Source organism: Daldinia loculata (assembly GCF_022478755.1).
Source record: "Daldinia loculata strain CBS 113971 unplaced genomic scaffold F4817scaffold_10, whole genome shotgun sequence".
Classification (NCBI taxonomy): Eukaryota; Fungi; Ascomycota; class Sordariomycetes; order Xylariales; family Hypoxylaceae; genus Daldinia; species Daldinia loculata.
In genome coordinates, this window is record NW_026054864.1 from 63,193 (window position 1) to 87,458 (window position 24,266).

The 24,266-nt window shown below is 47.4% G+C and overlaps 6 protein-coding genes and 1 non-coding gene across 7 annotated transcripts; 3 read left to right on the forward strand and 4 right to left on the reverse strand.

The window, feature by feature from the left end:
* Nucleotides 1–5,206: 5,206 nt before the first annotated feature.
* Nucleotides 5,207–7,244, reverse strand: F4817DRAFT_12239 (uncharacterized protein). The gene is made up of 6 exons (XM_049297650.1): nt 6,997–7,244; nt 6,494–6,935; nt 6,382–6,407; nt 6,295–6,331; nt 5,756–6,218; nt 5,207–5,690 (listed from the first exon to the last, which is right to left on the reverse strand). Exons 2-6 carry the CDS (start codon nt 6,705–6,707, stop codon nt 5,213–5,215), a joined length of 1,218 nt encoding a protein of 405 aa, XP_049161406.1. The 5' UTR covers nt 6,708–6,935; nt 6,997–7,244; the 3' UTR covers nt 5,207–5,212.
* A 713-nt stretch (nt 7,245–7,957) lies between these two features.
* Nucleotides 7,958–10,742, forward strand: F4817DRAFT_329731 (FAD-binding domain-containing protein). Its single transcript, XM_049302302.1, has 4 exons — nt 7,958–8,497; nt 8,554–8,956; nt 9,008–9,410; nt 9,467–10,742. Exons 1-4 carry the CDS (start codon nt 8,401–8,403, stop codon nt 10,559–10,561), a joined length of 1,998 nt encoding a protein of 665 aa, XP_049161407.1. The 5' UTR covers nt 7,958–8,400; the 3' UTR covers nt 10,562–10,742.
* Nucleotides 10,743–10,868: 126 nt separating this feature from the next.
* On the forward strand, nt 10,869–10,966 carry F4817DRAFT_t49. Its single transcript has one exon. It is a non-coding gene; the product is annotated as a tRNA-Leu (tRNA).
* Nucleotides 10,967–11,531: 565 nt separating this feature from the next.
* F4817DRAFT_329734 (uncharacterized protein) lies at nt 11,532–13,280 on the reverse strand (the record flags this gene model as incomplete). The annotated part of the gene is made up of 4 exons (XM_049302303.1): nt 13,141–13,280; nt 12,573–13,088; nt 12,215–12,507; nt 11,532–12,148 (listed from the first exon to the last, which is right to left on the reverse strand). Coding segments are annotated over exons 2-4 (1,064 nt in total), but the record flags the coding sequence as incomplete, so codon positions are not given.
* Nucleotides 13,281–17,644: 4,364 nt separating this feature from the next.
* F4817DRAFT_12293 (uncharacterized protein) lies at nt 17,645–19,183 on the forward strand. Its single transcript, XM_049297658.1, has one exon. The coding sequence runs from the start codon at nt 18,162–18,164 to the stop codon at nt 19,116–19,118; it is 957 nt and encodes a 318-aa protein (XP_049161409.1). The 5' UTR covers nt 17,645–18,161; the 3' UTR covers nt 19,119–19,183.
* A 1,125-nt stretch (nt 19,184–20,308) lies between these two features.
* Nucleotides 20,309–22,034, reverse strand: F4817DRAFT_12298 (2-nitropropane dioxygenase). Its single transcript, XM_049297659.1, has one exon. The coding sequence runs from the start codon at nt 21,628–21,630 to the stop codon at nt 20,551–20,553; it is 1,080 nt and encodes a 359-aa protein (XP_049161410.1). The 5' UTR covers nt 21,631–22,034; the 3' UTR covers nt 20,309–20,550.
* A 760-nt stretch (nt 22,035–22,794) lies between these two features.
* F4817DRAFT_313405 (uncharacterized protein) lies at nt 22,795–24,102 on the reverse strand (the record flags this gene model as incomplete). Its single annotated transcript, XM_049300244.1, has 1 exon — nt 22,795–24,102. The coding sequence occupies one exon, from the start codon at nt 24,100–24,102 to the stop codon at nt 22,795–22,797; it is 1,308 nt and encodes a 435-aa protein (XP_049161411.1).
* Between the last annotated feature and the right edge of the window lie 164 nt (nt 24,103–24,266).

Here is a 24,266-nt window from a genome sequence, read left to right on the forward strand (position 1 = left end):
CGAGGCGGTCCTCTGGAGCCCACGAGCTTGAATACCTGGCACCTGGGACGGGCCTTACTCACCACCCCCCCTCCCTCTCCGAACAATACCGGTCAGACGGGTTTTGAATACCACGCTGATCGGGATGATATTTCCGAGTTTCATTCGTCTCAGCCCTGCAACCAAACCGGTCACTGCGCTGGGTCTGGGCCCGCTCATGATCGGCGAAAAACGACGTGGTCGGTTCGGCGCCGCTGATGGTACCATTAACGGTGTTTTGCAGCTCGCTTCTGTCGTCCCTGCTCGTATATCTTGGCAGGGCCGCAGGTCCGAAATATCATATACGCACGCACGCACGTATTTGGGGATACAAACCTGGGTACATACACCATCTATACCTACCTCGCACCTACATACACACACATACATACACATATACATACCTCGTACAGACACACACACACACACGCACATATATGGCTGACATATTATTAGTGAGCCTCGCACCGTCCCCTAGTGTCACAAGGCTACGCTATATGCATAGGTATGGTATGTAAGGAGTCCAACACGCTGTAGTTTCCCGCACGTGCTGTCATGGTACTACTCCTAGTCTCCTCCTTGGCTTATTCTTAAACCACCACACGCCGCGCTACTTGACGTGGCATTTCCTGATCATTCCCTTATACGCGCTTACTCTCGGGAGAATGGAACAACAACAAGAAAATAAATGCATCACTTTGGATTACGTCCCGTTCGTAGCGGTGCTTAAGTCGGCTTAGCTAGGAAGACTGGGCGACTGGGCGAGTCGGCAGCTGAGCTATCCCCATTGCAGCTCAGCTGCTTACTCTGTTTCTGCTATGCTCTGCTACACAACTTTTCGTATCTTCCGCTCGATATCATCTCTCTCCTGCAGACTTCTGCGTACCACAGGAGTGTCAGATTCTGTGGGGATAGTGAAACGTCCCACAGGCCATCTCTTGTCTCACTTCTAAAAAGGTTGGACGGCGCGGCGTCCAGAACTCGTAGAACTTCCCCTGTCGAAATCAATGCGTCGGTTGGATCTGTACGATTCCTGGGTACACATCTCTATGTAATCCCGGCGCAATGCCGTGATACCTGGACGCCTCATCTCTTGCCTCGCCCAATGCGTAACCTTAGGTACAGTTGGCAATCCGGATCGTATGTAGGTATGTATTTGCAAGGCCCGTCCTTGTAAATTGGGTTATGCGTGTCTCGCGGAGGTGGTTTCTGCACCGACATGCTCAACATAATGCCCGTGCGGCCATATCGGTAACTAACCTTGGAAAGTCAATCTCCTTTTTTTTTTCTCTACCACGCTGGGCCACAAACGCACCATAGCCGAATCACTCATCATGCCACATCATCCAACTACCTGGGGGCAAACGGGAATCTGCGGAGATGGAATGACCCCAAAACACACGCCCGACTTCGCAGACAAATAAGTCAAAGTCTGATACATCACATCTGTATCCTGTACGCCCTGGCCGAAGATGTGGTCGTCCATCGTGGAACTCTATCCCGCAGCAGCGGTGGGCCGAAATGGTTCCCTGCGCGATCGAGAAATATTTTTACCTCAGGCGATATGGCGCTTGCTTGTCAGGGAGACCACGCGAGCCAATTCCCCACGTCGCCTCTCCGTTTGGTCGAATGTCCCGTATTACGTCGTGCAACCCCCATGTTTTATATGTATATTTGATGCGGCAAGGCCTTCACCCTACTGGACGGGGGCAATCCGGCGTCGCCAGGCTCCGGTGCCGCGAGAAGTAAATAATCTGTTTGAGCTGTCTCTCGAGCTAATTTTTTCATCTCCCCTTTCTTTCTTCCTCCCTGATCTCATAGCTCGTATGAACGAGAGAAATCGGCTGACGTCTAGACTGATCGTTGTCTTGGTGCGCGACTTTCGAGATCTGTATTTACGTCCGCTTCCCCGCTTCGCCACGCAGGGCGAGTTCAGGTACGAAGGCGGTTTGTCTTTCCCCTCCCTTGTCCCACCCGTGGATTTGGGGGTTAAGGAAAACGATGAGATCCCTGCGATGGGGGCGATAGGTGGAGGATGCTGTGCGATATGGGAATGGTGCCGATTGTCGCTTCTGTTCTGACAACATGCTGTTTGTCAGGCGAGAGTCTCGACATGGGCAAGACAGATATGCCCAGCTGTGGTAAGCGATACGCTGTGTGAAGCCGTGCTCATTTTTGTCCATCGCCAAGCCAAGCCTTCTTAAGATCTATGCAAGAGAAGACAGGGGTAAAGGGGTTCAAGCAGAATTGCGGCGGTGCCGTAACTCCGCGGAACCTTCGGCACCTGGTCAGATCCACGGTGGCTTGCCAAGCCGGGGACGCTGAAAGGTACAAGTTCCGCACCGTCAGCATCTCTTGCCTGTTCTCATCCCATCCCCTGTCTTGGCCCTGGGGTTGAATGCAGGCGGCCTCGGGAGTGGGTGATGAGGGAGCCGCGTATGCAGAATGCGCTGTGAGGCCTTCGTTGTTTATACGAGTAGGACTTTAGGACTCCATGTAACATAACCAAGTATAGTCATAATACGAAAAAGAGGACCTTATAGGCTATACTTGCTGTCTGAGCCGTGCCCCGGTGCGGTTGTTGCCCGACTAGTCCTTGCGTAGGTAAAGATATGCAAAAAGGAGTAAAAAGTGATATTAAGGAGAGTGAGAATAGGTGTTTATTAGTTTTCCGGAGAGATCCAATAACAGTGTCAAGTCCTACGCTTATAACTAATATTAACAGCCCCTCCCGACTACGTAATTTGCTGTCATTGGCGAGAACTCGGAAGCAGCCGCCCCAATACGAGGTATTTGCAAGGGACTCCTAACGCCCTTTGTATGTATTAAGACGTTAATATGATCTGACGTACCTAACATAGTTCTTTTAGTAGTGTATTATGGCGTCTAAGAACCGGCTAAGAAGTGTTCAGTTTCCAGCGAGACTTCTAGAGCTAGGGCTGGCTCTGCTCTCATCCTTAGCTGTCATGCCGAGCAACAATCCTGTCTAGCATAAGTAGGTACGTTTGATAATGAATCCAGAGACGAAAAAGCAAAAACAACCCTGAAGTTCTCACTTACAAACGTACGTGGGTGTTCCCATTATTCGTCGTGGTAAGACGTCACCCCACCACAGCCCCTATTCATCTATCCCTCCGGATACTAACGATTAAAGCCTTGGAAGAAGGTATTATACTTAACCCTGCGATATCTCTAATCCCGACATAGTTATTTACGCCTCGTATGCTTTTCGGGCATGCTCTATACGATATGCGCCGTGGAGGTGGACATTGGTAGAGAAAGAGAGACTGGGGTTGTCTCAGTGGCTTCGACGCATGAGAATGCGGGATTTAGGACTATCTTCCGTAAGCTACAGGGATTCGATTTTGAATCAAGCAAGGCGGTTGCCTAATGGGGTCAATTATACTCGTGTTGCTTAATACGCGTAATAATAGTATGGTCTGCATAGGTATCTCGATCTAAGCCACCCCTATGGTGTTCATATCGGGACCAATTAATAAGGAGCAGTTTTTTTGCTAGGGTATATAGTGTAAGTGGAATTGTAGTATATACTGTACCTTGTAAATTGTATAGAATGGGTAGTATTTAAGGCGCTGCTTAAGTGACAAGTAGTGACAAGTAGTGGCAAGTAGTGACTAGATGTACTGCTGATCGCACCCTGTATTTAGACGGTGTTAGATTGTAACTACATCTCGTTTTGACATTGATAGGACTCGTCATTGGGGTCCGTAGTACTTGGATGGGTTCAAATTACTGGAGTTGGTGAGGTCTATATGATCTTAATATGGTATAACTAAGCTACCTAGATTGCGCGAGAGAGTTTAGTGGTCAATTGCGGCTGCTGGCTTACTCAACTATGCATACTTAATTTGTACACCCACCCCAAATATCGATTCCCTCGAGTAATAGAACAGAGAAAACGGCGGTGGTAGTACCAGATATATTACTAGTTCAACCGTTAGGTTCAAAACAAGCTTGACCTGATGATAAGACTAAGACACCCCTTAGGATTCTTTTCTTTAAGAATTACCTAAAGTACTAGTATCAATAAGGTACCTCATATAACTTCAGAGACTTGTTCCTAGCTTTTCCCCTAGCTCTGTACTACCAAGGTAGCTTTTAAAGCCTTGTTTTCTGTATTTCGTATGAATTAGATAGGCAGAGATAATACAGACGAGGGCTATGATTACAAATATCTATCAATCGAAATGATTCAAGCTAATACTTGGTTTTCGAGTACTTAGTAGGTACTATAAGGATTCTCAAAGTCCAATGGAAGGCTACTTAAATTCTTGTAACTATAACTGTTATAACGACGGCATGAATATTGAAGAGAACAGATGATACAATATATCCATTAAGTCCTATAATTTCATACGTTTATATATCAATGTATTCATGAGATTATTGGTTGTGACCTATTACCTTACAGACGTCGGAACTAACTTGTAAGGCACTCCTATCTTCATCGACCACGACAGAGGAACACACGAGTACTATCTATTTGGATTTTTCTGAAAGATATTATCGGTCAGGGCAATCTAATATTAGGTAACTACGTATAACTACGTTATTTGTGATATAGACTTCTGGTAGGTAATAGCATCAAACCTAATGGATGCCTAGGTCAGTGTTCAGTGTCGGATTTATACCCCTGATGAATGTCATACATACAGTGAATGTCAGGAGAGGTGTATTGAACTATTAACGCCTGCCTTTCTACCCTCTTACGAAGGCGCTGCGCGTCTCTTATATACCCGATCCTAGTAGACCTACTCCTAAATCTACCCCTAACCCACTTATACACTGATAGTCAGTGCCCAAGATAATAGGGCATAATCGTATCGAGGAAATCAAGCTTAAGATAATATTCAAGTGGCGGTCTTTGATACTATAAAATTACCTTATATAAAGGGTTAAAGAGCCCCAGGATTCTAGAAATGCCCCTAGATTTCTACATATTATAAATCCTATTACTGAGCTACTAGCAAGCTAAGTACTACCCATTGCTTTTACTATATACCCCGGCCTCAAGTTAAGAGCTACCTACATACCAACGCCGTATTCTTCCCACGAGTATTCGAGGCCATTATTTTATTTTATTTGCGGTAAAGTAAGCCAGACCTTGCCCTATGCCATATATACATATCCCCCTTTTCAATATTACATTACTTCTCAATAGGTAGGACTTTCGTCATTGTCCTCGATGAGCTGTCTGTGGCCGTGCAACAAACTGGATATCGACCTCTGTTGTTCGTACAATACCATTGAACGTCATAATCTCTTCTTCGCTGGTTGTCGGTGAGTGACCCCGTATCTCTGTCCGCCTCTTCATGTCTCTAAGAGCAAAAGACGACGTGCCATAGAGATGATCTCCCTTAGAGCCGTTACCGTTTCCGCTTGATTTGTTGGCATTCCCCGTATCGTTTAATGCATAAGGCCCGTCTCGGTAGCGGTAGTTCTGGTTCGAAGTTCCACGGAGAGAGGAGAAGAACCGAGGGAACCAAACCATAAATAGGGGCCGTAGTGCTGGTCCCGATGCTGTGATTATCGCTAAGTTTGTTTCGACGGCGGAATACGTAAACCGAATATCGTACGAGTAGTCGTATTTCATCGGGTAGAGCGAAGTCTCGATCATCCATAGCAGCCGAAGAATACTAACCACAGTAACGCTAAAAATAAAAAAAAGTCAGTTTCCGGGCTTCCAATTCGTCCAACTGTGAGTATGATGACTTACACGGCTCCTAGTAAGAACACGACCATTACGGCGAACTTGATCTTGGGTGCCATTTTCAATCCCATGAATATCCAGAAAGGGAGGGCCAGAACGAGTACATCAGTGAATATCGTCAATGCCGCAGTCGTCACATAGAATGTCCCAGTATCGATACACTTTCCCGGCATAGTTGGATTGGTGATACGTTCCCAGAAATATGAGATCGGAGAGCACTGGAAGACCGCAGTCACGAAGATTGCGATCATCAATCCAAGGGTGAATATATTGAGGGCGTGAATCGAATATCTGATCCGTCGTCTTTGCCCCCCTATTCGTAGGAGGAACGTCAACACGGAGCACTTGACAAGCGCGAGTATCGGGTTATACAGAATCTGTAACACATAGTTCCAATACATTCCGAGGCTGACATCGGCCGTCATCGGAATATCGTAGACGTGGACTCCTAGGTATGCCGTTCGCATGCCTATCGCGGAAAAAGTTAGTCACGCCCGTCGCTCCATATGACATATAGTCAAGCCAATCCCCGTCCTAGTACATACCCATATAGGAACATCCCGTCTCGGCGATCGAGAACATCTTGATACATGTGAGCTGCGGTATATTAAAGAGCAAGAGCCACCTCTTACCATAGCCACGCATGCCAGGCCATCGTCTGCGAAATATCATCAGCTACCGATCAAGGAGAAGAACCAGATATTCGATAAAACCCCATCCCTAACTTGCTATTCGATAACTTACCCCAGCCAAACTGCCTGCTTCTTACTCTTCCGTAAACTCTAAGAGCCACGACAATAAATGCGATGGCCGGGAAAAAGAACAGTATGAATAAACCGCCATGCTGGAGGGGCGAATACGGATAGTCGTCGGTAACGGCCCCAGAAGGCTTGCCTATCCCCTCAGCGGACTGTCGTCTAGCTACGTCCGATATAAACTCGTATAGAGAAGACTCCATTGCCTTTCGAGCTGCCAGTTACGCAGCAGATCCGTTAGGCCATCCAGAGATTAAGTGGCATCGCCCGAGCTGCAAAGAACGGCATCCTCTATATAACAATATAGCCCTACATATTCGGGACAGATTACGCAGCATGCAGTTCGCGTCCAGGGGCAGCTCCGACGGGCTTGCATACGCCATAAAGTTTCCTTGTTCGAAGACAGTTCTGAATTCAGCCTCTTTACTTCACTACACCACATCCCTATTTGGTTAAAAGCAGTTATTTTATTAGGATTGGTGAAGTACGGACGGGATCTTTCTGCAGCCAAGATGTTTTATATGAACTACTATATGATTCTTTGCACACGATTGCTTGTGCGTGTTGATTTCAACGGTATTTACCTGCAATGCGACGGATAGCGCCTTCGGGCCTATCCGAATTACTGGTTACTATATCTAGCAGCGAAGACTTATGCTCTGTTATTTCTAACTATTCGGACAAGATTTAGATTCTGTCAAGTTAGATCAAAGAAAGAGGTCAGGGAACCATGATAGGGGGTATCCGAAAGAACAGCATAAAATGAATCCATGTGCCGTGTTTACAAATCCAATAGCAATTGTCTCATGGGCACGCGCTCAATTCGGTGCGATTTGCCTTCGTGACTAGGAATGTTTAGGTACTTATGCGTAGTATTACCGATGCCAGTCTTCGAAATCAACACTCTCAATGGTCAGCTATCGAATAACAACCGAGATTCGACTTTCTATAGCGTCGTAGCGCAGGGAAAATACTGGACACCACGGCATTATCGCTGCGAAGATCACAGGGATATAATGCGGAGGAGGAGCTTAGTTCCTGCAAATCTAGAACACGGCCCGTCTTTGAAGTGCATTATTTACGAAGTCATACCTGGGGTAAAAGTCACCTACACTCCCTGCATCGGGGATCGCATCTCGTAACGGCTTAGCAGCCCCTCGTCTTATTCGTCGCCCATTTTATCCAGACTACCCGTGAATGCAACCGGCTTGCAAGGGTCCGGGCAGAATTCAAACCTCTCTCCTTCACGGCTTTATCGGGATGGGGAAATAAATTTTCTTTCGTATACTAGCAAATATGGTCGCGTACTCGGCCACTTCAACTGATATTTACCAGGCCTGGTACTTTCTATGAGGAGGAATCCAGGTTATTTGAGACTGCTTCTAGATCATCAGCATCAACCAATAACCGTCGATCAACTTCCTTATACTAGCTTTCCTTACGAATGTGAGAATATGATACCCTTAGATATAATGGTAATATCATGCCCTTAGATGTAATGTTTACTATCTCGGCCCTGCAGCTCTGGGTAGCTTACCTAGGACTCTTACCAAATTATACCCATCTGCGGGTCGTCGGCAAAGCTGTCGGAGTTTGCCCGTCTTCCTAAGCTATCTGGACCTCGTATGAGGGATCTGCAGCTACTGTAGTACTTCGCTGGTGAGCGGCGTCGTTCATCCATGCTTGATGCCCTGGCCACGCAGACGGACGACGGTGCCCTAGCCGGCATCCCTACCGGATCCGAAGGTATATCGTAAGATACATGAAGCTATATGAAATATATACGGCGATGATGGACTCGCTCTATGCCATCAATCTAGTATACTTAGAATCTCTTATTCATCCCAAGTTGCACCACTTGAGCTCGTGCCGGCTCTCTGGGCACGTGTAGCGCCGATGTCTTACCTTAGGAAAGCCGTCGCGGCTACTCTCTTGGCTCACGTGCTACCCTTCGTGTGTTCCCAGACAATTGTCATAGGCAACTCAACAGTTCGTTAGTTTATACAACCCACAGCTAGCGTGAGATATAACGGCTAACTCCTTCATCAGCGGCCAACGAGTCTACGGTTGCCCCGGCCGTAGCCAGTGTCGACGCGGGGATCTCAAATTCAACTGCGGATCTGTTCGAAGGAGAGACCCTGCAGCTGACTGATGCCGTCTTGGCCAACCTTACTGACCTAGAGCTGTCTAATGTCACGTTATTCAGCTTCCAGAACGAGTCGGACTTTGCAGAGAATCTATCTAAGTGGTCTTTATCTGGATTATGCAAGACATATCCAGACGACCCCTATTGGCCTTTTCCATCTACTTGGAGCCTCTTCAATATCCTACTCGGCGGCGGTTTAACCGAGACCATCCCTTATGCAGCGTCTTGCTATGATACCTTTGGGAATCGCAACACGTCTAAATGCGATTTCATCACCAATAACTGGATCAATGCATCCATCTACCAGTATGATCACGTATTAAGCATCAAGAGCAGAAGTTTACTGATTCCCAATAGCACCGAGGATCCTACGTCGGTCAATGCTGTGCTGTTTCAAGGGGCGACTTGCATGCCACCAACGCTTGTACCTTCGAAGAGTGGATGCACAATCGGTGGATATCCTACCTACTCAGTGTCTATCCGCAATGTCGCGCAAATCCAGCTTGCGGTCAATTTCGCGCGGAATCTTAATCTGCGTCTGGTGATCAAAAACACCGGCCACGACTTCAGCGCGAAGTCGGTTGGGATGGGGGCACTGTCGATCTGGACTCATAACCTGAAAGACATCCGATTCTTTAAGAACTATAGGCAAGGACGTTACAGCGGCCCTGCTTTCAAGCTCGGTGTCGGTGTTCAGGCTTTCGAGGCGTACGAGGCTGCTAGGAAGAACAATGTCACTATAATTGGTGGTGAGGGTCGCGTAAGTTTTGCAAACACCTTAATAGTTGTTAAGCCAGTGCTAATCGCGCTACACAGACTGTGGGTGTCATGGGGGGTTTTCTCCTTGGTGGTGGCCATTCTCCCTTATCCAGCCTCTACGGTATGGCTGCCGATCAGGTACTCTCGATGGAAGTGGTTCTGGCTAATGGTCGGTTCGTGACTGCAAGCGAAACGAGCTATCCTGACCTATTCTGGGGTTTGCGCGGCGGTGGGGGGTCAACCTTTGGCATAGTTACATCAGTCGTCGTCAAGGCGCATCCGAAGCTCAAAGTTACGACGATGACATATCTTCTGGCGACAGGACCAACGGTCACGTCCATACAGTTCTGGGCTGCCTTGCGAGCCTTTTTTGACGGCTTCATCACATATACTGATGCTGGCAATTATGAGTATTTTCGGATCTCGAAGGTCGGAAACGATCAATATGTCTCTGACATGGGCCCGTGGTTCGCCCCTGGGATGTCCAAGTCTCAGCTCGAAGCCCTAGTGGCCCCATTGCTCGCTAAATTCAAAGAACTGGGCGTTGAAGTGAAGCCGGTTTATACGGAGTACGACGAGTTTTACGACGCGTGGCTCGCGAGTTTCCCCGTCGAACCATGGGGGAGCAATGCAATTCGACAGGCCAGTCGTTTATTCCCGAAATCCAACTGGCAAGACGCCGCGAAGCTAAATGCTACCTTTGATGCTATCAAGAGCGTAGTTGAAGAAGGCGCGTACATAGTGGCATTCAACATTGCCGCCGCCCCCAAGACTGGGTATCCTGATAACGCGGTAAATCCAGCATGGCGAAATACTGTTATGCATGCTATTATGGCTTCCTTCTGGAATGCTACCAATACCGACTCCGATATCAAAGCTGCGAGCGATAGACTGACCTTCGGCTGGATGCAGCGCTGGAGAGATGTATCACCCGGAGCTGGGTCGTACATGTCCGAGGCAGATTACATCGAGCCTGACTTCACCCAAGCTTTCTTCGGGAGTAAATATCCGAAATTATATCAGCTCAAGCAACGATATGACCCATTCGGCGTCTTTTATGCTCACACGGCTGTCGGGTCCGAAGACTGGAAGATGTCCGAGATGATACTAGGAAATCTACCGTCTCAGAATAGTAAATTATGTAGAATTTAGATGTTAGAGTATGTAGACCAGCGTTCTGCCGCCTAGACAAAATTTGTTTTTTTCTTATTGGCATGAAGGAGGAAGGAGGTTGAATTGCGTAAGTATTGCGTAACCTATTATACTTGCTATTTAATCTGCCCTTTGGCTTTTTACCTATTTATATTCGGCGATGATGAGGATGTAATGAGAGTGATGAGAGTGTAAGTTTGCGCCTCTGTGAGTGCAGGTTAACGCCGTCCGAATATTTACCTTGGTGCGGGGTAAACAAGCTGTAGTACGTAGCAATATAACATAAAATAACGCAAATTTCTGTCACGGTGAGATGGCCGAGTTGGTTATGGCGTGAGGTTAAGGTCACCTTAATATCATTTCCTCATGGAGAAATCCGCGTGGGTTCAAGTCCCACTCTCATCATTATTTTTGTTTTACTTTACGTTTTAGAAGTGTCTTTTTTTTTTTATCCTACTGTCAAATTTCGCATACAATTTTCCCACTCACGTTTCTGCGCCTCATAGTGGAGACTGTACACTATTAGCCACGACAACTTCCAAATGATGATTTTTATTACGGAATACATCTCAAGAATGTCACACAACAGGCAGTGTTTCGACCAGGGTTTAAGTAGAGAGCGCATTGCGGCTAATAGGATTTCCTCTACTTTTAAACGTACTCTCATAGTCCCGGTTCTCTACTTACCTACCTGTACGATGCCCACTCGATACTAATCATTCAATTTGAATTATATGTATTTCAGGTTAGAATAGGTTACCCAGGGCGGTGGCTTCGCTATTTTCAAACTCTATCGTCCTGGCATAAAGGATGCCGCGTGTGCATTTAAGGTCACTGAAATCCAGGGGGTTGACTTTGTCTACCTAATGGAGACTCCTAGTTGAATCATACGGATAGATGTCCAAGGAGTAGTGAGAGGCACTACATGCAGGCAATACATCTAAGGCATCTATCTCAGTGTCTTAATAAAGTCTAGTGCATGAGCGAACCAAGTTGAATAGAGGCAGACTGGTCAATAAATATTGAAATACGTAACGATAGCAAAAGGTTAAGAAGACCAATCCCCATTGTCATTATTCCTATAACACTACTCAAACGCAATTTGCCAATTATTTTCCAGAGAGACATCCCCATCAGCATCCCTATCAAATTGATCATCCGGGATTGTATATGTATCTGTTGAGCTGGCCCAGGTTCCAGTTGTGTAGAGGGAGTCTGGTTCATTCTGCGCTCGTGCTGGATTCTCTTCATCCAGTTCGTCGTCGTAAGAAAATCCAGGGAGTGTGGGTTTGGCGAAGGTTGCATGGTTCTCGCTAGGATCCCACGACCAAACACCCGAATCTTTTCTGCGCTGTCCTCTGTAAAAAGGAGGGGGGTTGTTTGACAGGTGGTCCAAAGTATGTGTCGAGAGAAGCATCGGATCAACGTCCTGAATTCCAGGAGAGAGTGTAGCGGCAGCAGCAGCCGCATTTGCGTCTTGTATTGCGTCAGGATGCGGCTCTTCAATTTTCTTCTGTTCATAGAGCGACTTCAGACCCTTTACAAACTGCCAACGAAGGACCGACATTTGAAATCCGGGTAGGTGGTCTATGTCTAGGTAGTCAGCGTAGTGAAGGGGTTAAAGGCAATCCGGCATGTTATCGTTTTACTTACAGGGCTCTTGGATCTCAATCTTTGGGTCAGGTCCCCATAACGCGCAACATATTTTCTCGTAGCATCGAAAGGGGCTCCCTTTATCCTTTTGGAAATTGAGCTGCCCATATGCTTCATCTTGATCCTTGTTCATCCATTCAGCATCTAATTCCGTCAAGCTCTTGGTCGGTTGTGTGCAATTGGCCATATGCCTCCGTTTTATTTCACCAACTTCCTCCTTTTTTGTTTTGTTAAACCTCATGAGACACTTTTCGCAGCCATTCCATAGACAGTGTACTCTCTTGATATGCTCCCTAGGGAATTCCTTAGCATAGGTACCTTGAATAATCAGAACAGAAACAAATAGTTAGGTACTCACGTTAACTTCCCAATATTCTTGAAACCAACACCAGCCGTACACGAGTTCTTAACATGAAGGTATCGGGCGGGATTATGCTTCCAGAAAGGGCAAGCTAGATACTCCTTGTGCTCTTCGTCGTCTGTCAACTCACTGACTTTAGAGTTAAACAGTTTAACTATATCCGCTAAAGGAGCTGCTGTCGCCCCTATACTAGGGAGAAGTGAATCGCATAGGGGGCCCCCGCTCCCACCCGTTCCTTGTCTCTCAGCCGGCACGTTTAGTATATCGGTCATATTTTCTCTTCGCTATGACCTAGGGTTTATTATGCTCTCGATTTCGGCGAGCTTTCCTTGGACCCTCTCTTTGCGTTCCCCTTTAGGTACTTTAACTTTTTGATCAAACACGTCTTCAGCAAGCTTCACGGATATGGGTGGAGTTGGACAACGCATCCAACGTTCGATGCCTTTCGACCCTTCCTGATCTTCTGGAGAGTCGGCAGAATACACGCTCTCCTGATAGAAGGGTACCGACCGGCTACGCAAATGCATCAGCGCCACGCTGGCAATGGCAACAGAATGAAAAATACCCAGGCGGGAGTTATAACAAGACGTCTGAGTTAACGCAAGACTTCAAACAGCCACTGAACCGTACCTATTGTTGGGGAGTTGTGGTTGCATTTGGCATTGTAGTTCTACGCCTTGTGGTTTCGATTTTTGAGGTAGAAAGGATAGTATTTGGGATGATTCTAGAGAGAGAAGACGGATATTTATGTGTGTGATCAACTTCCCCAGTCATCATCGCACATGCGATTCTAAAAACGGCAATCCAGCCTCACATGTCCAGCAATACCCTACATATTAGTTCTAGCCGTATTAGGTATTCCAACCACGTATTATGAGTGTAATTGTAGGTTGTTAGTCTTTCCATGGTGTTTTCGTTGATATTGAGCAGGTCAGTTGGTTTGGGTAAGGTGTTTCAGCCCCCTATTTCATACTGAGAATCGTATGCGCACATACATATACGCTATAAATCTCTCTTAACCTTTTACTAGATAGTTTAGAAGATATTTAATTTCTAATGGACCTTAGTACTTTAGTTAAATACTGTTTATTGAACAGGTACTAAAACTCAAACTGAGGGCTGTCTACAATTGATTAGGTACCTTGAGCAACTGAATGTGACCGATGACAAGCGTAAAGTGCAAAATGGCTCTTAAAATAAATTTATCCTCGAGACTATTATGGGTTTGGTGTTTTGAAGAAGCTCTGGGAATAGGTGGAATGATAGGTGGACTTACAGTCAAAGGCAGCAAATCGGAGTGACTTAATGAGAGCACAGTAGAATTCTATAGGCTGGAGTATAAGCCTCATAGATAAATGAGCATTAACAATTCAATTAATCATTTAGAGTAGTTCTAGCGATCGCCTCATACTCTTTTTCCTTAGACAATGCAGGAAAATAATTAATTCGTCATATGTCAATAGGACATCTGCTTAAGACGGAGTGTCGTTCCTTACCTCCTATGACTCCAGGCATTCTATTCATAATAAATCATTGATGAGTCGGTTCAGAATAAGTCGCGACGTAGATAAATACCCTCAATATTACTCGAGAACAGACCTCGATTCTTCAAGTCCTCGTAGAGAAGATCGGGAGGAGGTATAGTTAAGCCATCCAAAGACACCAAAGCTTCCACACGATCTCATAATATGACTGCTCCCAACTAAACTTAGTTATCAGTGAGATCACACCCCGATGAATAATGTTGGTATCCAAACAACAGCTGAATTTATATCCCAGAAGACTAGGCAAATTATCGACTAATTAGGCACGCTTAGGTGCCAAGATCCATATAGTTGATTGAGGTTACACCTTAAGTAAGTCCGAGCTATAGTGCTTACAACTATGTAATACTAAAAGATCATCTTATATATGAAACGTCCAACTGATTTGGTAATACCTACAGCGAGCCTACTGGGACTATATCTATGCGACCCATAAACAACGGCACAACACCTTTGGTAAATAAGCTATATTCCAGTAAGGACTAAAATATATACTAATGGAAATATGCCTGATTATAATAATTGCCGAATGAAAAGGTTCATAATACAGTTCGTCTAAGAGACTAGTATAGTTAACAGTTAGTTATTAACTTCATAGTTCTTCTTATATATATTAGTCCTATTCTCTCTGCAGTTCCGAATATCCTCACCAACCAGGTAAATTCACTTGTTCATTTATCATCGCGTTTATTTTCCACTTCGCTATATATGGATTATGTTTTATATTAACACTGTTCACTTTTACATGCTCTTGAGTCGTGTCTCGCGAAAATGGATGGTGCCCGATGCTGTGAAACACATGAATTTTCAATTATTAGCTGATTGGGCATATCTAACCCATTTTCAAGGATCCTGCTAGATGATATCATTAACGAAGTGTCTGATGAAGCATATGCTTATGTGTCTACGGAATACTTCGATGAGGCTGAAAAATAGATGTCGCTAAAGGGCCGAGGCTGACAACAGGGGTATTGATCGCAATACTCCCTTTAACTGGCAGTTGACCTTTGAGATGGCTTTGGTTGAGGCCGAGAGGATCTTTTAAGAATACATTCCTTCTTCAGTGAATTGCCTCTAATTTATATGGTGATGCATAAAGGTGATGATATTTACTATCGGGATTTACCTAGATATTGCCAGAAGAATCATATCTAATAGGCGCATTGAAACATATAATAGTGATTTGGTATCATTCCGTTAACTTTGTCTGGTATCATTGGCGATAAAGCTACTAAGTAGGGCCTGGACAGGCGGATGATTATCTTATTTTCATTAGCCAATCAGAATCCGTGATATTGAAAAGACTTACCCAACTGAGTAACCATCGGCTCGGATTATCACGTGTCGCCGGGCGAGTCACTGGTGACTGAGGGGCCCGATACCTTACGCCAATGATTTGAGAAGACGTTATGTACGATGCATTGTGTTGATGGGTTATGCATGGAGTGAGATGTCGTCATAAAGAAATGTACTCATGAAATAAGCTTTCGATGATGATCTCCCGCGCCCTCGATCTCTGGGTCATCACTTATAATTATTAATGAGCATGTAAATGGTACCTACTTCGTACCTAGGTAAACATACATGTAGGAACCTCTCCGACTTGCGTCATATTACGGATCTGTATTTCAGGTTGATGATTCAAAATATTGAGCCACGATGCATCATGCCACGACACCGGTAACGCCCCTGGAACAGACGGCAGGTAATAAAGTCGCAGATTACGAATTGTGAATTGTGATTGTGTTGACTGGGAATAAGAGCGGTCGACGGTCGACGGTCGACGGTCGGCGGTCGGTCTTTGACTCTGGCGACAAGTTTATTTGATCACAGCAATACATACAGTGTTATGACGTACTACGCGAGAAAAAACCCCATATGCCGGTAGGCCCACTGCGTTCAAACATAGGTACCTTTAATTTTGCTGTTACTGTAGCAAACTAACGATCTGGTGTCTACGTAGTGGAATTTCGTTGCAATTCTATGCAAGAATTAAGACATACAGTTCGTCAGTGGCTGTGGTCGATTGGATCTGACCTGCGTTACTATATGTACGCTATGCTAAGCTCCCGAGGTTGCCAAGAGCCAAGCTTCAAAGGTTTAACCGCCTCCTATCTCCAAGAATGCAGGATTCTCGTCATGAGTTAATAAAAAGATCTATAACGATAAATGGGCCTTAGGGGGCTGAAGTATTGCTCTACGGTGGGTAAGGGGTGCATCCTGTGATTTGGTGGTTTGGTTTAGTCGTCACCCTTTGGTGTAAGCGGCGTCAACACCCTTTACATAGCCCCACTACGGCGGGAGTCCATGGCCCCCGACTACCGACAGGAGCCGCGACTAGCGAGACTTTGTCATTCTTTCCCTGATATTCTTTTTCTCTTGGTACCCAATTTCTTAGATACCTACGCTTCTTGTTTCCACACATTTTTGACGCAATCATCTGAAATATTGTTTACGTTTCTATCGGGTTGTAGCTGAACAGCGATGCCGACTACATGCAGACTAAGAATATTATACATAGGTCATTAGTATGGCAAGCCACCTTACACAGTATGCATCTACCTAAGGTAAGTTTCTAACGCCAACTTCTCTAGGCGTGGTTAGCATCTCGCAGCCCCCATATCAGCTGCTTCTTCCTTTCTCCACGATTTCCCACGATGAATCTCATCCACCCTGCGTTCTTGGTCCCAGCTCTAGAATCCTGGCACTCCTAAGTTGCTCTCTGGTTGGCTAAGAGAGCTGGTAAGTTAACCTAACCTGCACCCCTTTTCTATGTTGCCCAATCACGTTCCTTCATGGCCGCCATGTCCCACTTCGAGACGAATCCTTTACAAGACTTGCCGCGATTCTGGGGTAATGAGGTGAGTTTGGCGGTAATCAGCATCGCATCACGGGATACAGCAGAACGCATGTCTACGGCTCCTACGATCACACTCGGTCGAGTGACTACTGGCTCGTGTGGTTCGTGGAAAGTTGCCTTACCTGCCTTTTGCTACACGTGCAGATAAGCAGAAGCAGGTAACTTTGCAGACGGGACGTCGCAAGCTGCCCATTTTCTTTGCTTTAGTTATCTCGGCATCGGAACCGACGAGTCTCAAGGCACGAGCTCAAGCGAGTTCGGCTAACCGCGCCCGAGGCCGCAGGATACCGAGAAGTAATCTGATCACCTGTTGGCAAACTGACGCCGACTTACCGCAAGGGATTCGCCGTGGTGCGGAACATTGAACGAACTATGTTACGTGTCAAGCGTCATCCTTGGTCAACTGCATCATAAACAGTTTGTGTTCGGCTACGCGTAGCCGCAGCTGCATTACCTTTTACATGTAGTTAGGTGGTTAACCTGCGGTCTGGTCTACCTAATAGCCAAAGTACAAAAGTACACGGAGAGTCGGTGACCGCGGCCGCTTTTACTTGGGGCGTCGGAGGTCTAGTTGGTTGAGTGACTCGCTAGTCTGCTGTGGCTTTGAGCCGCCTTATCAAACCACGTTCCAGTCCCTTGTCTGATGAAACTTTGGTCAGTCACCGCTAAGGGTTAGGTACTACCCGATAGTACCCTTAACTGTACCTAGGGTAACTAGTCTCGCGCCGGTCCACGGCGTTCGCTCTAAAGAAAGTCTGGACCCTTAAGAGCGAGTTGCTTGTTCATCCTCCCAATCTGTCAAACGTGGGTGTGGGGCAATAAGTACCTACCTAACCTATGTACCTAATGACAATGGATAATGAATGGAAATAAGAAACCCCCCTCCTCTTTACTCGCATATAAACCTGACAACCCTCAAACCGCATGCGGCAGTTCCCCGTGTATGATATTATCTATCTATAGACCCCAAATCCTACCTATGAATCCTCTCAAACGTGTTGCGGGGCCGATTCTCTTGTACCACCTATAATTCGTACCTATAAGCACGTTTCAACTGATTGATTACTATATTACGCATCGATCACGCACACGCCCTCACGAGGAGTTGGAAGAATTACTGCATCAAGTAACCCATCCTACTCCAAGAACCCCTAAAGCCTACAGGGCTATACATAGGCAATCATGCCGGGCAAGACGAGCCACACCCCAACTATTTATTACGATGTGCCCGTCGCCATCATACCTCTTGTCAGTTCGATACTGTTACTTATAAGGCTTTATCGTTGGCAACAATCTCAATACTACCAATTCCTCAACCTCATCGATAGCACAATGGAGGGGACATTATCGCGAGTTTCAAACAAGCTTCAAAGCCCCACCACATTCAGCAAGTTCAACGAGCTCCCTCCGGAACTACGGATCAAAATATGGCAGCATGCTATGCCTGGTCCTAGGACGGTCGTTGTCAAGTCTCCATACGCGGGACAGAAGCAGACGCCTAGATCATTAGAAGAAGCTGTATTAGATTCATATAGCCAAGGGGAAACATGGTATTCAACAACACAAATCCCCGCCCTCTTACATGTCAACGCCGAGGCCAGATACGAAGCTCTTAAACATTACAAGCTTTCATTTGGCGTAGGCAACATACAACCGAGAGTTTACGTTGATTTCAACCGGGATACTTTATTCTTTGGCAACTCGGAGCTGAAGCCGGAATGCTCATCATTATGGGCCTCTACGCAAGGATTAGATCAAGTACAACGTCTTGCGGTTGTCCCCGAGGGCGCATGGCGAGTGCTACGATGGAAGAAGGTCGATTTGAATTCACTGGAGCGGATAATATTTGTACACGACACAGAGAAGCTCGAGTTAGGCTCTCTCCCTCAGCTAGTTGAAGACGAACCGCAAGATATCGAAGCGGAGTTGCTTGAGGGACAGGTGCAACGTCTCGAGGAGTTACAGCTACAGCAGGAGTCGCAAGAGAACGGCACGTTGGATCCAATGAAGAAGCGGATGCAGGCAGCCCGTGAGGAGATCGATACGCTAATGATGGTTCTACCAGCGCAATGGGAGAAGGAACCAGCATTGTCGACGGCAGTGTTTAGGAAAAGCCGCGGGGATAGATGGGCGTGTTGATTCGCTATCCTTTTTTTAGTGTAGACACTCGTCAAATGCGACATGTCTTGTCTTTTCTCATCTTACGCTGTGCATCATGCCGTACACCCATGAATAATCGAACCAACCAGATGAGAGGATTGTTCATCTCTAGCTTGGGTAGGAACTAACTTTCAAACGTGCTAAACATGGAGAAGAAGATCAATTGCTTCATCATGATGATGCTAAGGGTGACGAATCAGAGACGCTGATGCATTGTGAACGGCGTTATGATGAAAAACCCCTATAATTCGATAGCCTCTAAGACATCCATACGCAATCCAATTCGTCTTGCTAAACTTGTCTTGTCCTACCTTAGGTAGGTACTTATTTACGATGCTTACGTACGCATGCCCACCGATTGGCTTTTCTGATGTTAATCGATCGACATGATGCAAAACGAGGTGGCGGTAGAAACGGGGTGAGACAGGTACATTACATACCGGTCCAAGCCACAAACGACGCAATTGCCCGCCCCTATCATTTTCTCTCTGTCTTTTCTCTGTTACGCAACGACGAAATGCATGGCCATCCGATGGGTAATGATGCATCATGCAAGCCCCCCTAAAGCCTGAACATCGTCAACTGCAAGTTACCAGACGAGACTACGGTACCGTAAGAGGTACGTAACGTACTATACATATATTAGATACCTACCTACATATGTATAGAGGGCGAACGGCTTGAGTCATGAATGTCTCTTCCGCGCAAACCTTACACGCGTCCCTGCGGGGTTCTCGGGTCCCTTATCTAGGTTGGTTCGTTTTTTCTTTTCTGTTCTCATCACCCTTGAATCGAAGAGGCGGTGGTGGAGATACCTAAGTACTATGTAATGAAATGACGACGACGACGACAATGGTAGGTAGATCCCTCTAGCCGCTTTGATTTCACTATTACATGTAGGTATGCTTACATACATACCTACATACATACTGGGAATAATACTACATAGATTCCAATAAAGTTCACACCGCCCCCAAAACAAGACCAGATCCCAAATTTCCCAAATTCATGCATGATCTTACAAGCCCCCTTTTCCCTTTGGGACCGATCCTCCCGAGACCAATTTGGGGATTTTGTCTTCGGTGAGAAGAACGAGGGTGGGATGCATTTATGTACTAGTATGTAGGCTATTCCCGCGAAATAGAGGTAGGTAGGTCACACTGCGTCCATGCCATGTATGTACGTAGTAAGGTCATCGACTTCCCCCCTCGGTGCCGGTAAGGCGCGTACCGGTTCCCGGCTGCGGACCCGGCTGCAGATCGTAGCGGCATGTACTTGGGTACTGGATGCCAGCCTGCATACTTACATGTTGATATCTTCCTTCCTATGTACCTTACATGTAGGACTCGGTGCATAGGTAGGTACACACACATTTCTTCCACCCCCAACCTGGGCCCCTGGGGTCCAAGCCTCATAGTTTACTCTTCGCGCCACCGGCAGCATTCGCATCCACATACGAGCTCCCCAGCCTCAGCATCCGCACCGCACCATCCACCATCTCGCGGACGATCTCGGCGGCAGGCTGGACCTTGGTAACGGCGCCCGCGACCTGGCCCATCAGGTGCGGGGGATCGATATCGTCGACGTCGTTCTCGAGGTCGTGCTCGATGGGCACGACGCCCCTGTCGCAGAGCTCGCGTATCTTCTGCGGCTGCGCGTGCCACCGCGCGATATACGCGTTGGCGCGCATGCGCAGCGGCCGCCCTGTGAGCACCAGCGTGCGCTGCGTATCTTCGAAGCCGCACGCTACCACGCTCGCCTTGTGCTCCTCGCTGCTGGCTGCTTCGACGCTCGCTACGAAGCGTGTTCCCACCCAGACTCCCGCCGCGCCTTGCATCAGGCTTGCGGCTAGCGACCGTCCGTCGTTGATACCGCCTGCGGCTACGACGAGCGCGGGGCTGCCTTTTAGCATCGCCGGGTGGTAGCACGCTGCGACGTCGGCGACGGCCGGGGTAAGCACCGAGCTGGCTATATCGCCCGTGTGACCACCGCCCTCGCCGCCCTGCGGACACACCATATCCACACCGAGATCCAGGGCCTTAACCGCGTGTTTCGGGTGTCCGACCATATTCATCACCAATATCCCCGCATCATGCAACTTGTCAATCACGTACTTGGGCGGGACACCCACCGCGCTGACGAACAGCTTCGCGCCGCTCTCGATCGTGATGTCGACGAGCTCGTCGAGCTTGCCGCCCGTGTAGTCGTGGTTAGTCTTGCGCGCGGACCCGCCGATCTGCGGCAGCGCCAAGTCCACGCCGAACGGCAGATCCGGGGACCGCAGGGCGGCTTTGAGCTCCGCGATGATGGCGCGGAGTTGCGAGGGCGTGTATTGGAACCCGCCGATGACGCCTAGACCGCCGGCGTTGGAGACGGCGGCGGCGAGGGCGCCGCCTGAGACGCGGGCCATGCCTGCGAGGATGATGGGGTGCTGGATCCCGAGGAGGGTGGTGAGGGGGGTTGTGATGGGGCCTTGGGGCTGCGGCGCCATTGTGATGGTTGGATTTGTTAATTTACGTCTTTACCTACTTGTCCTGGGTTTACAATTGCGGGTGGGAACTGTGCCGCTTTGATATAGGCCGGTGGAGTGTGATTGTCTGCGAGGGACGGGAGTCAAGTATAAAAAGACGCTTTGCTCGAGAGCGGAATCCCAACAGTTTTATCGAGCAATCCAAATTCAGCCACCTCGGACTAAGGGTACTACGATGCGATGCGATCCGACCCGTGGTTTAGGAAGTACTGCGAGCGGCTTGGATGTTGTACGACACAAACTTTTTTTTTCTTTTTTTACTAAGTATGCGAAGTTTTATATACGTTACGTGTCCGAGTTATAGGTAAGACTCGTGATTAGAATGTAAGAAATAAGGCGACGTAAGGGTATACGACTAAATTAATGAAGTTGTTGGACTTGTACATGTACGGGGCCGCATGATAAAGCTCGACGATTCTCGGGAGCTAAGCTCGATGGTGCGAAGCGGAGATCTGGGGTAAACTAAAAAGATGCCGAGGCACGTCTATTTTCGGCAATGGTCTGAACAATGGGCCTAGGTATGAGATAACTTGTCTTAACTACCTGAAGTGTCAAGTCGGGAACTAAGACTGACCTTCGACTTTGCCATTTATCATTTATCATTTACAGAGGTAATATATGACATTTGACAAGCTTTGTTATATAGATTTCTAGATAGTAATATCATGTCTTAGACAAGTATATTCAAACTTAGCATCTTGTCTAGAATTAATCTCAAAATTCCCAATCCCAGCAATAATAATAACATCAAGGTGTTCGCTATAGCGAGATCATTGCGCTTTTACACGCTCTATAAGGCTTAGGCCGCTTTCTCGTTCTGCCAACCCTATAGTTTTCATAATTCCATATTTACACGTACACACATTGATTGATTTACAGGTAGTGAGATAGCTTGATCGCCCGCACTGCCAACGACACCTTTCCGACATGACGCTGAATCCTAATCATCAAGCATAGTGTCATAGCTCATCAAGGTCATTATCAAACCTCGTCTGGTTTGAGCTTTGGTTCGTCTTAGGCCTAGTTTAAAGCCCTGCGATAGAATCCGCCGACGTGCTGCATACGGGCCGCGAGGAGCATTAGTTCGAGTCAGAGTTACAAGTTGGTAATATATGGTGATATTTCTCATCGGAAATATGGTAGTCGTGCAGGGACAAAGCCTTCTTGTGGCGGATCTTTCGGTACTGGCGATTGTGGCTGCTGAATCTCTTCTTCCGCAGATCCAGACCCGACCTCGTCTTGTCCGTAGTCTGATCCCTTATCAAATATGGCCTCTTGCGGAACCATCACCCTTTCTACCCTGACTATTTCGGATTTCACCTCCTGGACGGATTCGATTTGAAGATTATCCCGACTCAGCCCTCTCCTAAGAGCCAAATTCGCAGCAATCTGTCTCTTTTTCTGTACCACTTCATCTTCTTCCCGTTCCAGCCGTTCTTCTTCCAGTCGTAAATCTTCTAGTGATGCCATTGAAACCAGCGCTGGGCTCTCTGGAACCGATCCTGAGCCAAAGCTAGGATGTAAGGATGGCCTTGTCGAGTCCATCGTCGTCCTTGAAACACTCCTTGGTATCCTGCGGTCTGCAATCCGTTTCCCCTTGCTGCTCTTCGTCTTATTACTTTCGCGATCATCCGCGTGATCTAGCGCAATGGTGAACTCGTCGTCTAGCGGTATTGCATCTTCTTCCCCTTCTTCGTCGCTTGGGAAAAGATCACCTCTCGACCTGTACGAATCGCTAGTATCTCCACTCCCTACCGTTCCACTTCGCTTCCTACTATGCGATTGTGATTCGTCGGTGTGTGCCCCATCGTCGTTTTCGTCCAACAACGGCACGCGTTCTGTATCCAATCCCGACCTTGATGCTCCGGGGTGCTCTTGTAGATTTGCAGCACTAGGCTTGTATCTCAAAGGGCCTCCTATCTTGAACGGTAGACGGGCTAAAAATCCTAGAGGTGCAGTGCTTGGAATAATTGTCGGATCTTCTTGAATACTGGATCTCCTCCGCGGTCCTTTTGTGCCGTAGCTCATTCCGCGCTTCCTCTTCGGTTGTTCTTGAACATCACCTCCGCTCCGCTTCTTCCCGGTACCTGCCAGTAATTGATCCCAATCTTCACCTCGCCAGCTGCTGAGAAGTCCTCCTGCATCGTCACCGCCTCCCAGCTCCTCGTCCCAATCATCGTAGAAGTCGAAGCTATATTCGGCCCTTCCTCGCGCCCGTTGGCGTTCCCTTGCTCGTCGTGCTCGTTCTTCGCGATCGCCGAGGCAGACGGCCGAGCAGCTCTCCAGCGCTGAGAAGATGGAGGAGAAACATGGTGTGATGTATGTGTGACCAAAACTCCATATCCCAGCGGCTGCGTTCTCGGTGACAGTCTCGGTTGTATGAGAGATCTGGTTCCATCGCTGCCGAAGACGAGGATCTTCGAGAAACGCCATTGTTCCGTAGCGGTGGGTGCTAAGAGGGTTTTGTATGCAGGCGAGTGTCAAGATTCGCGTTACGGACACTCGGTGGAGATGCTGTTTTTCTCCGGGCGGTTATCTACTAGGGGAATAGCGAGCACGACGAGTCAGCTAATCAGGTAAATGGAGATGCTCGCGTG

What these genes read in the sequence shown, in the direction of transcription:
- F4817DRAFT_12293 (XM_049297658.1), top strand. Translation starts at nt 18,162, where the DNA reads ATGCCGGGCAAGACGAGCCACACCCCAACTATTTATTACGATGTGCCC.
- F4817DRAFT_12239 (XM_049297650.1), bottom strand. Translation starts at nt 6,707, where the DNA reads ATGGAGTCTTCTCTATACGAGTTTATATCGGACGTAGCTAGACGACAG. An exon ending in GACGGGATGTTCCTATATGG is followed by an intron (nt 6,219 to 6,294) that starts GTATGTACTAGG and finishes TTTCCGCGATAG; the next exon opens with GCATGCGAACGGCATACCTA. An exon ending in GTGTTCTTACTAGGAGCCGT is followed by an intron (nt 5,691 to 5,755) that starts GTAAGTCATCAT and finishes TTTTATTTTTAG; the next exon opens with CGTTACTGTGGTTAGTATTC.
- F4817DRAFT_329731 (XM_049302302.1), top strand. Translation starts at nt 8,401, where the DNA reads ATGTCTTACCTTAGGAAAGCCGTCGCGGCTACTCTCTTGGCTCACGTG. An exon ending in ATCAATGCATCCATCTACCA is followed by an intron (nt 8,957 to 9,007) that starts GTATGATCACGT and finishes GATTCCCAATAG; the next exon opens with CACCGAGGATCCTACGTCGG. An exon ending in TAATTGGTGGTGAGGGTCGC is followed by an intron (nt 9,411 to 9,466) that starts GTAAGTTTTGCA and finishes CGCGCTACACAG; the next exon opens with ACTGTGGGTGTCATGGGGGG.
- F4817DRAFT_12298 (XM_049297659.1), bottom strand. Translation starts at nt 21,630, where the DNA reads ATGGCGCCGCAGCCCCAAGGCCCCATCACAACCCCCCTCACCACCCTC.